Genomic DNA, 13,887 nt, shown 5'->3' with positions numbered 1-13,887 from the left:
GAATCCAATAGACATAATAAAAAATGATAAAGGGGATATCACTACTGAGCCCATGGAAATACAAACCACCAGAGAATAGTATAAAAACCTCTATGCAAATAAACTAGAAAATCTAGAAGAAATGGATAAATTTCTGGACACATACACCTCCCAAGACTGAACCAAGAAGAAGTTGAATCCCTGAATAGATCAGTAACAAGTTCTGAAATTAAGGCAATAATAAATAGCCTACCAACCAAAAAAAGCCCAGGACCAGATGGATTTACAGCTGAATTCTACCAGAAGTACAAAGAGGAGCTGATACCTTTTTTTTTTTTTTGAAACTATTCCAAACAATTGAAAAGGAGGGACTCCTCCCTGACTCATTCTATGAGGCCAGCATCATCCTGATACCAAAACCTGGCAGAGATACAACAAAAGAAGAAAACTTCAGGCCAATATTCCTGATGAACATCGATGCAAAAATTCTCCATAAAATACTGGCAAACTGAATCCAGCAGCACATCAAAAAGCTTATCCACCACGATCAAGTTGGTTTCATCCCCACGATGCAAGGCTGGTTCAACATACGCAAATCAATAAACATAATTCACCACATAAACAAATCTAAAGACAAAAACCACATGATTATCTCAATAGATGCAGAAAAGGCCTTTGATAAAATTCAGCATCGCTTTATGTTAAAAAAAAAAAAAACTCTCAATAAACTAGGTATTGAAGGAACACACCTCAAAATAATAAGAGCCATTTATGACAAACCCACAGAGCCCTGAGATGGTCCCTCTGCTGGCCTTGCCTCCCCCACTAAATTGGAAGCCACTCGGTTTCTTCCTGCGCATCTTAGCCTCTGAGCCCCAGCACAGCCTGACTATTGCACAGTCAAATGGACAGACAGACTGATTGGAGGGCTGGGGCCAAGAGGTCTCTCTGAGGACGCATGCGGGCAGGTGGGCAGGCACTATGGGGGAAAAGGAAGGGGCAGCAGGGATGGGTGGGGGCTCGGGCGAGCTGGCAAAGTGTCCTCCCAGCTCTGCTCCCAGCTCTTCCTCTTCCCTCTCACTGTGCTGGCCCACCGAGGCTTAGAAGGCTAGGGGACATGGAGGTTCCTTCCTCAGTGGTTGTAACCCAAATGGCACTTCTGGAGGGCCCCGAAGCTTCCTTTGTGTGACTTCAGCTCCCTGTGCGTTTTGGGGGAGGCAGGTGGTGGTGGTGATGCTCGCACAAGTCTCCTAAGGACAAGTCACTTTGTGGAGAGTTGACACACAGCACTCTTCCACTAAAGCAGTAGCCCTCCAGGCTCTGCAGAGGCTAGGCCTCCCCAGTGTGGGGAAGCCTGCATGGCAGGGTGTGGCTCCCAGCATGATGGAGGCAGGTCTCAGGACACCAGCAGACCGCCCTGAGCTCCTGGGTGCTGCCCTGTGGCTGAAGGCGCCTCCTCTGCACCCTCAGGCCTTGCCCTAGGTGCCCCTCGGAGAAGCCTCCTGGGCTTCCACAGGCTGGGCTGGCCCTCCCCAGTCCCCTCACCACTACCTCATTGTCCCCTAGTGTGACGTTCTACATCCAGGGGTGCCCTGAGGGTGGCGACCACGCTTTGAGTTGCTGCCCAGTGCCATTGGCTCAGGGCACATGGACCAGGGACCCCGGGCCTGGTGCAAGAGCTGACAAGCCCACGAGCTGCAGGAGGCCGAAGGCCGGCTGGTTCCTGGGGGGGGGTCTCACCTTCAGGAAAATTTTGGTCTTCCCCACTTTCCAGTCTTTGTCTGTCCGCAGCCACATGTCAGCGATGCCCAGGGTCATCTGGCGGAACTTGCCTCGCAGCTGCCAAGACCAAACGGGGGTGTAGGTGGGATAGAGGGCAGAGACCCCTCGGCGGCTCTCTGGGGGTGGAGTCTCCCTCCTCCTCCCACAGGCTCCCCCATCAGGGGCTGCCCGTGCCCCAGCCCAGGCACAGGCACAACCGGAACCTCGAACAGGGGTTGGGGTGAGGAGGGAACTCGGGGCCTGGGGCCTCCTTGTGTTGTGGGACGCTCGGCCCAAGCCAGGCCCAGCTTCAGGATGGCTGAGAGTTCCAGATCAGACAGGAACCAGTAGCTTTCTAGCCACACCTCGGCTCGCCCACGCGGTAGGAGAGAACGTGTCTACTGTACAACCACAGACATGGTCCAGAAGGAACCGCTGCGGCCGCCAGCTCTCCCGGACCCCAGGGAAAGCCCCTCACTTCCGTGGCGTTGGGAGAGGGACAGGGCAGGGCGGGAGGAGAAGAGAGGGAGGAAGGACAGGGCTCATCGCAAGGCTGGGGCCGGGGAGGGCAGCGGGAGGCCGAGGGGAAGGCCGTGGATGGACAGCGGTGGCCGTCCCCGAGGGGCGCTGACCTGCATCCGCACGGCACTGGGCAGCAGCACGCCGAACCTCTGCGAGAACTCCTCGAACGCGTAGCGGATGGGGAAGCCGGACTTGCGGATGTGCACGGTCTCCATCATGCCCGAGTACCGCAGCTGCCGCAGACTCAGCTCCCGGTCGAACAGCTGTGGGCGGACGCGGGGCGCTGACCCGGCGCAAGCCCCCCTTTGCAGGCATCCCCCTTCCCGGCACCCCGCCATCGGGCACGGGCCCACAGCCAGAGGTCAGTGTGTCCAGCCCCTCGCCCCGCCCGCCCCCACTGTCCTCCAGAGATGGAAAAACTAAGCAAATGCGACTTCAGTAAGGCTACCTTTTGAAGAGAGTAGTGCAAGTAGCTGAAAACCCCGTAGCGTTGTCAAGGAGATAAAAGTCGATAGCATTGGAAACTGGCACCCACGGAAACACAATACTCCCATCACTCTCAACTACCCGAAGCACTGTGTGTAAACGCCCTCTGCACGTGGCCAGTTTAAAATGCTCTTTTTTTTTTTTTAAGTTTTATTTATTTACTTTTTTGAGATGGAGTCTCGTTCTGTCTCCCAGACTGGAGTGCAGTGACATGATCTCAGCTCACTGCAACCTCTGCCTCCTGGGTGCAGGCGATTCTCCTGCCTCAGCCTCCCGAGTAGCTGGGATTACAGGCGTGTGACACCACGCCGGGATAAGTTTTATATTTTTAGTTAAAGACGGAGTTTCACCATGTTGGCCAGGCTGGTCTCCAACTCCTGAGCTTAAATGGTCCACCCACCTTGGCGTCCCAGAGTGTTAGGATTACAGGCCTGAGCCACTGCGCCCGGCCCAGTTAAAAACGTTTTTAAGCGCCCCTTGCCTACATAGGTCAGGGTGGAAACCTGCCCCGTAGGCACTTAAGAGTTTCATGGTGCCTCCCGCACAATAGTTAAATGAAAAAATAAATCTACTGAGAGGCAGAAAATATCCTCATCAACTTAGGGTCTCCCTCCCAGAAGATGGAGGTCAGAGTGAGACCTGGAGTGGGGGCCAGGAGGGGGTGTGCGGGGCAGTGGAGGCCCCTTGGCCCCAGGGAGCTGAGCCGTCTTTTGCTTGGAGGCTAGTGTGACCGGCAGAGAAATGGCATGATGTCCTTCCCTGGGGTGTCAGGCTTCAGCAGGCGTTCCAAGACTCTGCCATGGCTTGGATTCTAGAGACCCCCCTCCACCTACAAGCCAGGAGTCTCTGAGGGACCCTGGGGAACGCCCTCTGATCCCGCAAGTCCACCAGCGGGCACTGTTACCCTACCTGCAGGGCCACAGCGCCAACTGCTGGTGGGGTCCAGGCCACACTGCGCTTAGCCTCGGGTAAGTGTTCAGCTGCGGTTCACTGACGATTTCCTAAGGGCCTGGCGTTTCTCGCTGAATCTTTACAACAGCCCCACCTGGTGTGGGTGATTGGCTCCAATTTAAAGATGAGGTGCCTGAGGCTCTAAGGGTCACGCTTCTAAGGGGCTGAACCTGGGTTTGAACCCTGAGCCTATCTGGGCTTCCCTGGAATACCACACAGCAGGGCAGCTGCCACCAATGAGAGATGTCCCAGCCAGAGGCACTCTCAACCCCCGAGCTTCAGCCTCAGGCCTGCCTGCCTGTCCCGCAGCTCCCAGCTCCCAAGGTAGGCAGGGTGGGAACGAGCCAGGGGTCTCTGGGAGCCCAGCTACTTCTCCCAGCAGTTAAGGAACAAGACAGGTTATCTCACATCTGCCTATTGTGCCTTCAAAGAAGATGTAACCTAGATTTCATAAGGCAAGCCCCATTTAATTTTTTTTAGAGACAGGGTCTTGCTTTGTCACCCAGGCTGAAGTGTAGTGGTGTGATCATAGCTCACTGCAGCCTCGACCTTCTGGGCTCAAGTGATCCTCCTCCCTTAGCCTCCTGAGTAACTGAGACTACAGGCACATACGACCATACCTAGCTAATTTTTATACTTTTAAATTTTTTTGCAGAGATAAGGTCTTGCTGTAGGCAGGAGCAAGTCTGACTTTACAAAAGGGAAAACTGAGGCTCACAGCAGCAAAGAGCCAGGCCAAGAACACACAGAAGATGCATGGTGGAGCTAAGGGAACTGAGGTCTCAGCAACCCAAAGCCCTGCAGGTCACTGACCTTGACATGACCTAGACTGGTCGCCTTACCCCAGTGTACTTATCTGTAAGGTAGGGGCAGTAACAGCTCTAACACTAGCCAGGCCCTGGCAGAGGGAGTGACCACAACCCTAGAGGCCATCAGCCTCCTCCTCCTCCCTCCTTTACTGTGCCCCAGCCTCCTGTCATTACCAGCGGCTTCTTATATTCATTAGGTTTGATGCAGCGGATGAAGTAAGGCTGGCAGTTGGTCAGAATTTTCATCAGCTGGTCCAGAGACTGTTTGAACTGGCCTGCTAAGGTGGAGGGCCGTTTATTTGAGTCTGCAGACTGTGAATGGAAGCACAAAGCACAGGTGGGTCTCAGGAGCCATGTCCTGGGACAGCTGACCCCATAGTCCAGCAAGGGCTGCTGCCAAGGCCCCGCAGGTGGAGTGGTGCCTCCACCTGGTCAAGAACCCACCCACCCACCCATCTATCCATCCACCCACTCATTCACCCATCCAGTCACACACCCGTCCTCTCACCCATCCATCCACCTGCCTACCACCCCATCCCCACCTACCCACACCCCATCCACCCATCACCCATTCTCTACCCACCCACTCCAGCTTCCCCACCTACCCATCCATCCACCCACTCACCCTTCATCTACCCACCCACCCAGCCCCTCCATCCACCCTCCATCCATCCCCCACTCCATCCCATCACTCCCGCACAGTTCTCTACTCACTACCCAGCCCCCCTCCCCCACCTCATCCATTCATCCACCCACCCACCCATGCATCCATCCATTCACACCATCACAACCCACCCATCCATCCCCCACTCATCACACATTCATCTACCCACCACCCACCCATCACCCTCCACCCATCCCAACCACCCACCCCATTCATCTCTACCCACCCACCCATGCATCCATCCATCCACCCACTCACCCATTCATCTACCCACCCACCCAGCACCCATCCACCCACTCACCCATTCATCTACCCACCCACCCAGCAGCACCCATCCATTCACCCATCCACCCACCCATCCTCCACCACTCACCCATTCATCTACCCACCTACCAGCCCCATCCAACCCACGCTCACCCATTCATCACACCACCCACCCATGCATCCATCCATTCACCCATCCACCCACCCATCCATCCACCCACTCACCCATTCATCTACCCACCTACCCAGCACCCATCCACCCACTCACCCATTCATCTACCCACCCACCCATGCACCCATCCATTCACCCATCCACCCACCCACCCATCCATCCACTCACCCATTCATCTACCCACCCACCCATGCATCCATCCATTCACCCATCCACCCACCCATCCATCCACCCACTCACCCATCCACCCACCCATCCATCCACCCACTCACCCATCCATCCACCCACTCACCCATTCATCTACCCACCCACCCATGCATCCATCCATTCACCCATCCACCCACCCATCCATCCACTCACCCGTCCACACAGCCACCCACCCACCCATCTACCCATCCACCCACCCACCCATCCACCCACCCGTCCATCCATCCATCCACTCACCCACCCACACAGCCACCTGCGCATCCATCTGTCCATCCATCCACTCACCCATTCATCTACCACCCACCCATGCACCTATCCATTTACCCATCCACCCACCCATCCATCCATCCACTCACCCATCCACACAGCCACCCACCCATCCATCTATCCATCTACCCATCCACCCATGCATCCATCCATTCACCCATCCATTTACCTATCCACCCACGCATCCATCCATCCGTCCATCCATCCATCCATCCATCACCCATCCACCCACTCACCATTCATCTACCCACCCACCATGCATCCATCCATCCACTCACCCATTCATCTACCCATCCATCCATCCATCCATCCACCCACCCATCCATCCATCCACTCACCCATCCACACAGCCACCCCTCATCCATCCATCCACTCATCCATCCATCCATCCACCCCACCATCCACACACCCATTCACTCATCCACTCACCCACCCATCCATCCACCCACCCACTACCCATCCACCCACTCACCCATCTATCCACCTACCCACCCATTCACCCATCCATTTACCTATCCACCCACGCATCCATCCATCCGTCCATCCATCCATTGCAGGTTTCCCATGGGCCTACTGCATGCTGGAGACCCACAGGTGATTAAAACAGACTTTCCTGTACATGTCTGTCTGGCCTTGTAGCCATCAGGGATGAGAGACCCAGGAGGGTGCCTGGGAGCCCACCTTGAAGAGATGGTTTCCTGCCTTTGCCTGGCGGATGGTCCCATGGCCCAGCCTGGTCTCTGCTGACTCCAGGTTGAATATCTCCCTCAGAAACTTGTTTTTGGAGGAGTAAACCACGGTGAGGATATCTGTGCTCAGCACATCTCGGTTTTTCTCCAGGAAGCCTATGGGGACACAGGGCCCACCCAGCATCCCAGCTTAGCCATCACTGCCCACCCTTGGGGAAGAAAAGGGCAGTTGGGGGGAATACAGGATGCCTCGAGGAACCCCTCCTACACAGGCCCCACTAAGGCCATGCTCTCCACCCCTCTAGCCAGGCATGGCCCCCACCATCTACCCAGCACAAAGTAACTCCTCCCATCTAAACTCTGGACCCCCAAAATTCCCATTCCCACCCCAGGCCCCTTGTCTAAGCTGCCACCGTCCTCCTGTCTCTGGGCAGATCTTGCTAGGGCTAAGGCTCCTTCAGGCTGAAAATAGATGAAGCCTCCAATAATAGGAGAAAGGCAGTGTCATGGGCTAAATTGTGTCCTCTAAAATTCATATGTTGGTGTCCTAACACCCTATACATCAGAACATGACTGTGTTTGGACATAGGGCCTTTAAAGAGGGGATTAAAGTAAAATGAGGTCATTAGGATGGGCCCTAATCTGGTATGACTAGTGTCCTTATAAGAAGGGAGATGAGGCCAGGCGCGGTGGCTCACACTTGTAATCCCAGCGCTTTGGGAGGCTGAGGCAGGTAGATCATGAGGTCAGGAGTTTGAGACCAGCCTGACCAACATGGTGAAACCCTGTCTCTACTAAAAATACAAAAATTAGCCAGGCATGGTGGTGCATGCCTATAATCTCAGCTACTCAGGAGCCTGGAGCAGGAGAATCACTTGAATCTGGGAGGCAGAGGTTGCAGTGAGCTGAGATCACACTATTGCACTCCACCTCGGGTGACACAGTGAGACTCCATCTCAAAAAAAAGAAAAAAAAAAAAAAGAAAAGAAGGGGAGATGAGGACACAGACACACACAGAGGGAAGGAAGGTCATATGAGGACACAGGGAGAAGATGGCCATCTGCATACAAAGGAGAGAGGCCTCATAAGGGATCAAACCTGCCAACACCTTGATCTTGGACTTCCAGCCTCTAGAACCCCAAGACAGTAATTGCTGTTGTTTAAGCCACTCAATCTGTGGTGTTTGTTACTCTTGCCCTAGTGACTAATACAGGCATGGCTCCAGGGGGTGAGAAGATCCCACATCTCCCCTTCAGCCATAATTCAGAATGGCTTAGTCCTGCAGTAGGGACAGAACCACACTGAGAAGATGAGCTGCTCCTTAAAGCCAGGCTCCATGAGGCCAGGGGAGGCACTGCTAAGGACCAACTCCCAAGGGCACGACCCTGACTTTCCTCTTTCACTTTGCTCCCCTTAAGTCAGCCCAGCTTTTAGTGGTATGTCCTATGCACACCTGCACAGCCTGCTGTGGATCTGGAGAGGCAGAGTCAAGCGTGGGAGAGGGAAGGGAGCCTGTTTCCCACCTCTTCCTGCAGGTGTCTGTGAGGGGAGCAGCACCAGGGGGGCTGCACTGGGTGCTGGGCGGGGGGTAGACACTCAGTGACACCCTGCGCTCCTGAGGCTCAGGCAGAGTTCCCCACCAGGGGCAGGGAGCTCCCTGGATGTTTTCGGGGTGGGGAGGGTTGAGACACTCCTGGGTTCGGTATTCCCATGGGCAGAGTAAGTGAAGCCGAGGTTATTAGCACAACAGGGTATCCAAAATAAAAAGAAGGCTTAGCTTTAATTAATATTTCTAGAATTCTGCAACCAGAAAATCTAGAAAGAATCCACCTTAATCTTAGCATTATGTAAGTTTCCTATCATTTCAAAAAATAAAGCTCAGCCTTGAATTGCCCCATGGAGGATAGGCTGATTATCTTCTTTGTGTCCCAGGACCCTGCAGGTCCGACTGGCTCCAGCCTCTTCCTTTTCCAAGAGCCCAAAGCCAGGATCTGGCAGGAACTACGAAGGAGCCACGGCACCTTTCCCTTTCTCCCCTAGCCTGTTCTGAGTAAATGACCACCCTCTACTCAAAAGAATCATCCCTGGATTCCTATCCCCAGTTTAAATAGACCAGAACACCTCTTCACTTCTCCACATGAGGTGCAGAGAGTGACCCTCTGGCAGCCCCACTTTCCTGACCACAGCAACCCATGGTCACCTTCCTCGTTTTTCTTAGCACACCCATAGGGTGACCACCCCAGGCCTTCACTTCTTCAATCAAGACCATTACTGACCCTCTCTCAACATATCCTAAAAATGGATCAAAGACCTAATGTAAAAACTAACACTAAAAAAATCTTAGAAGAAAACATAGGGATAAATCTTCATGACCTTATATTTGACCCTGGACTCTTAGATATGACACAAGTAAAGAAAGGAAAATAGGTAAGTTGGACTTCTTCAAAATGAAAGCTTTTTGGGCCTCACAGGACACCATCAAGCAGATGAAAAGACAATCCACAGAATGAGAAAATAATTTACCAATCACATATTAGGTACTTGTATCCAGAATAATAAAGAACTCTTACAACTCAACAATAAAAAGATAACCCAGTGAAAACACGGGCAGAATGTTTAAATAGACATCCCTCCAAAGAAGATGTGCAAATGGCCAACAAGCATATGAAAAGGCGATCAACATCATCAGCCGTTGGGGGGGTGCAGATGCAAATTACATTGAGACTTCAAACCCACTAGGGTAGCTATAATAAAAAAGACAATCATATGTGTAGGCGAGGATGCAGAGGAACTGGAGCCCTCATACAATGCTAGTGGGAATGTAAAATGGTACAGCTGCTTTGGAAAACAATTTGGCGGTTCCTCGAACAGTTAAACATAGAGTTATTATATGATACAGCAATTCTGCTGCTAGGTAGATACCCAGGGGAAATGAAAACATGCTCACACAAACACTTGTACATGGGTGTTCATAGCTGTGTTATTCATCATAGGCAAAAAGTGGAAAAAACCCAAATGTCCATCCACTGATGACGAGATAAACAAACATTCCAGATAATGGAATGTTTTTCTGCAGTGAAAAGACGTGGAGCACTGACACGTGCTACAACATAGATGAACGTTGAAAACATGATGCTGGCCGGGCGCGGTGGCTCACGCCTGTAATCCCAGCACTTTGGGAGGCCGAGGCAGGCGGATCACGAGGTCAGGAGATTGAGACCAACCTGGTTAACACGGTGAAACACCGTCTCTACTAAAAAATATGAAAAATTAGCCGGGTGTAGTGGCGGGCGCCTGTAGTCTCAGCTACTTGGGAGGCTGAGGCAGGAGAATGGCGTGAACCCGGGAGGCAGAGCTTGCAGTGAGCAGAGATTGCGCCACTGCACTCCAGCCTGGGCAACAGAGTGAGACTCCGTCTCAAAAGAAAGGAAACATGTGCTAAGTGAAGGAAACCAGCCACAAAAGACCATGTATTGTATGGTTCCATTTATGCAAAAAGTCAGAATAGGCAAATCCATAGAGACAGAAAATAGTTGTTGCCCAGGACTGGGGGGAAATGGTAGTGATTGCTCATGAGGGGTTTCTTTTACGGGTGGTGAAAAAGTTCTGAAATGGTGGCAATCATTAATATACTCTGGATATGCTACAGTCAAGTTGTACACTTAAAATAGGTAAATAACACGGTATGTGAATTCTATCTCAATAGAGTTATTACCAAAAACAAAGCAAAACATGCCTGGTCCATTCCATTTTCTTTCTCCAGTAGAAGCCATACTACTCATCCCTCTGCCCCACTGCTAGAGCTGCAAAATAGCCTCGTCCTCTGAGCCTACTTTCCATGGTCTCCCTGGAACCCGGTCCAGATTTGGAAGGGGCAGGAGAGGAGCTGCACCCACCTTCTGCTTGGTAGTACACCTCGCCGGCAAAATGGGCAATGCCAAATCTTGCATCGTGGATGTTCTTGGGCTGTAGGAAGGCCTGGTTGTTGGCGTGGACACTGTTCAGTTTTTGCAGCATGGTGAGATCTGTCCCCTGGAAGAACCCAGACACTCTATGTGCTGAGGTCCCAGAGTCCAGCCATGGGGAGGTCAGGCTCCAGGGCTTCCTCATGGAGGCAAAGCAATCTGGGCTCAGAATGATTGAGGGCCTCTGTATAGACAGGAAACTAATGCCCAGGGATCAGTGATTTGTTGCAGAGTGAGGGCTGAGCTGGGAGCAGAGGCTGGGTCTGCCACCCTCCATGACCAGCTCTTCTGCTCCACTCTCTGAACTATTGTCTGAGGACCCTAGCAGTCAGAGAAGTGGGCCTTGGAGAGGAGGGTCTGTCTGGTTAGGCTGGGGCTCTTTTGCTTATTGCGGGCAGAGGTTTCAGTAACTCTCAGAACAAGCGGCCCACCCAAGTGGAGTTTCCCAGCCTCCAACAGGAGACCCATCGCAGGGCCTCCACGAGAAGGTCGGCAGAACACACACCTGTGGGAAGCGGCTCTCTTCGTCCAGGAGGGAGATGATGCTCATGGGCTTGAGGGCCAGCAGGTCCAGGGTGGGCCGATTGTCGGTGTAGTGGATATAATCCCAGGAGATGTTCTCCGAGCGGTACTCCTCCTGCTCCATGGTGAACACGTGCTGCACAAAGAACTGCTGCAGGTGCTCGTTGGCGAAGTTGATGCAGAGTTGCTCGAAGCTGTGAAGGCAAGGTCACTGCCCAGGGGTGGAGCGGGGCCAGTTGAGTCCCCGCTGCAGCAGGCTGGAGCCATAGGATCACCAGCCATCTGCACACAGCCGCATACAGATATGTCCACAGATGCACATCTCATGTACACATAGATGCACACTCATTCCTGCACACCCTCTCTCCTCTGACTGCCTCCATCACTGTCACTTTCTCCACCCCACGGCAAAAAGAGAAACGAGGAGGCTCAGCATATCATCAAGTCCTCGCCTTTGGCTTCTCACAGCCGCCTGCCGGGTCCTCTGCCAGGCCTCCCCACCTGACACTGAAACAATTCTTGTGGTCTGAGTGCACACTAGCAGCCCCACCCATGAGCCTTGGTATGGGGATGAGCTTCCGGAGACCCAGCATTGACTGCCGGGCCCCCCTGCATCAACCAGGCATACGCCCTACTGCCTCCGTTCCCAGATCCTCCAACCTGCACTTCCTCCTGCATTCCCTGCCTTGGGAAATGGCCCCTCCACCTACCACCGCCAGCTCAAGTCAGAAACTGAGGAGTTCCATCTCTGTCCCTCCTGTCCAGTTCCCGTCAGTTGCCAAAGTCTGGCCCATGCTATCTTCAACACCTGTCCCTCCCTGGGCCAGATGCCAATGATCTGACTCATACTTGAGCTCTCTATGCCTTAGAGAGGGCATTGGGCTAAGTTCTGCCAGCCCTGCCTCTCCCAAGCAGGCCCCTGTCTTGCACCCCCGGCTGGCCCTGGGAGGGCTGAGATCCCAGCGTGCTTGTATGTGGAATGGCTTGTGTCTTGACAATCCTGGCTGTCCAAGGGGGGCCTTCTAAATCACTCCCAGATCAGACCTCACTTGGAGACAAGCCTTGGGCAGGGGCATGCAAGGTCAGGCTAGCCCCCTGGCTCCTCAGACAGGGCGCAGAGGCCTCTGCTTCCTGGAGCCAGTGGCCCGGTCTCTGTCCCATCAAGCCCTTTCAATGAGCTGGCTCAGGTAAGCTAAATTGCAAAGCCAGTGTTGCCAGCCTGCTTATCCCAGTCTTCATGGGACTCCTCTTGCTGGTGATAGTACCGCTGAGTATCACCTGGCCTGGCCTGGCCTGGCTCTGTTGCCTGGTCCCCTCACCACCTTTGTCTATCCGACCCCCAGCCTTCATCACAGTCGCACCTGGCGGCTATTTTCTGACCTGCCTCCTGGTTACAGCTCTCCAGCTTCTAGTCTGGGGTGCCAGGACACTGGGACACCAGGTCAGAGGAGTCCTGCCTTGCCTTACCCCACAAACTAAAAAGTCAGGGATGGTCCACAAATGCATCTAGCTTCCCCCACTACCTAAGATGATAAACCAGCCGGATGCAGATGAATCCATGTTACTGATTTCTGTTTCAACCCCAACCTCGTGTGGTAATCCACTGTGGCTCATGAGGAGAGCAAGTGGTTCAAGAGGCGTGACAAATGCCGGGCGTCAGCCTGGCTCTCAGGGACAGCTTTTAGCTGTACGGCCTTCTCTAGATGGCAGGGCACAGCAGCCACCCCAGGCAGAGCATGCAGACCTGTTGGGACTTGCCAGGCCTGGGTGCAGGGTGATGGCTCCCCTCCAACTTGCCCCCTTCGAGAGGAACTGGCTTATCTTCTGTTTTCTGGAAGCAGTGGGGCTGGGATCTGAGATCTTCATACCTATTGTTCTCGAAATTTTCAAAGCCAAATATGTCCAGGAGGCCAATGGCCCTCCGCACATTTTTGGGGTCCTGAGCTGGTGGTGTGAAGATGGCGGCATTGATCTTCTTGACAATCCACAGGAAGAGGTGCCCATAGATGCCCTGGAGAGACACAGGGGTGGGAGAATCCTGGGCTTGGAGGCTCAGGAGGAAGTCAACTCCAGGTTCACCTGGAGAGGCCAAATGTCTTGGACCTACTGCAGATGTTATCCCTCCTTCAAAGGCAGGAAGCCCGGGCCCAAGAGGCTGAGGAGTCCATGGTCACCAGGCAGGTGACTGGCAGAGTGGGGACCTGCCCAGGGCCCTCTGCTTCATCCTGCCCTCCACCAGCACAGCAAGGAGCAGAGCCATGGTCAACAGATGGCCATGTGAGCCCTGCTGTCTCAGCTCTGTACCTTGACAAAGGCGTCCCTCCGGTCAGCAGCCTGGACGATGTTCAGGGGCCTGGTGACGAACTCCCCTCGGATGAGGATGGTGTGCTTGGTCAGACAGTCCCGGAGCTCCTGGTGCTGCACCTGGGGAGGCAGGTGGGGGCTGTGTCGCACCCGTGGAGCAGTCCCTGGCCCAGCACTCTGACCTGCTTCTGCCAAGTCTTGTTCCCTCTCATGATCAAGCACCTATGCCCACCTGAGGGTGGGCGGTGCCCGAGGCCAGGGCCAGGGCCCTGGGAGCTGTTAGGGAAGGATTCTCCAGCTCGGTGGGCCAAGCCCTTAGTGGGTC

At 53.8% G+C, this 13,887-nt stretch overlaps 1 protein-coding gene across 5 annotated transcripts in view; it reads right to left on the bottom strand.

Moving 5' to 3' along the window:
* MYO7B (myosin VIIB) overlaps positions 1-13,887 on the bottom strand; it is a 103,161-nt gene that overhangs the window by 43,902 nt on the left and 45,372 nt on the right. For all 5 annotated transcript variants that reach the window (XR_004441842.1, XM_033231868.1, XM_033231870.1 and 2 more), the window contains 8 exons: positions 13,563-13,682; positions 13,127-13,269; positions 11,242-11,452; positions 10,668-10,803; positions 6,764-6,927; positions 4,683-4,820; positions 2,373-2,525; positions 1,720-1,818 (listed from right to left, as the gene is read on the bottom strand). Coding sequence is in view for 4 of the 5 variants with exons in the window: in XM_033231868.1 (XP_033087759.1) it covers positions 1,720-1,818; positions 2,373-2,525; positions 4,683-4,820; positions 6,764-6,927; positions 10,668-10,803; positions 11,242-11,452; positions 13,127-13,269; positions 13,563-13,682 (1,164 nt within the window). In the remaining variant the exon portion in view is untranslated. The remainder of the gene's footprint in view (positions 1-1,719; positions 1,819-2,372; positions 2,526-4,682; positions 4,821-6,763; positions 6,928-10,667; positions 10,804-11,241; positions 11,453-13,126; positions 13,270-13,562; positions 13,683-13,887) is intronic.

This window comes from Trachypithecus francoisi, unplaced genomic scaffold (genome assembly GCF_009764315.1).
Source record: "Trachypithecus francoisi isolate TF-2019V2 unplaced genomic scaffold, Tfra_2.0 Lachesis_group13, whole genome shotgun sequence".
In the NCBI taxonomy this organism is placed as follows: domain Eukaryota; kingdom Metazoa; phylum Chordata; class Mammalia; order Primates; family Cercopithecidae; genus Trachypithecus; species Trachypithecus francoisi.
Note: the sequence above shows the minus strand (reverse complement) of the source record. Positions and strands in the feature narration are given on the sequence as shown.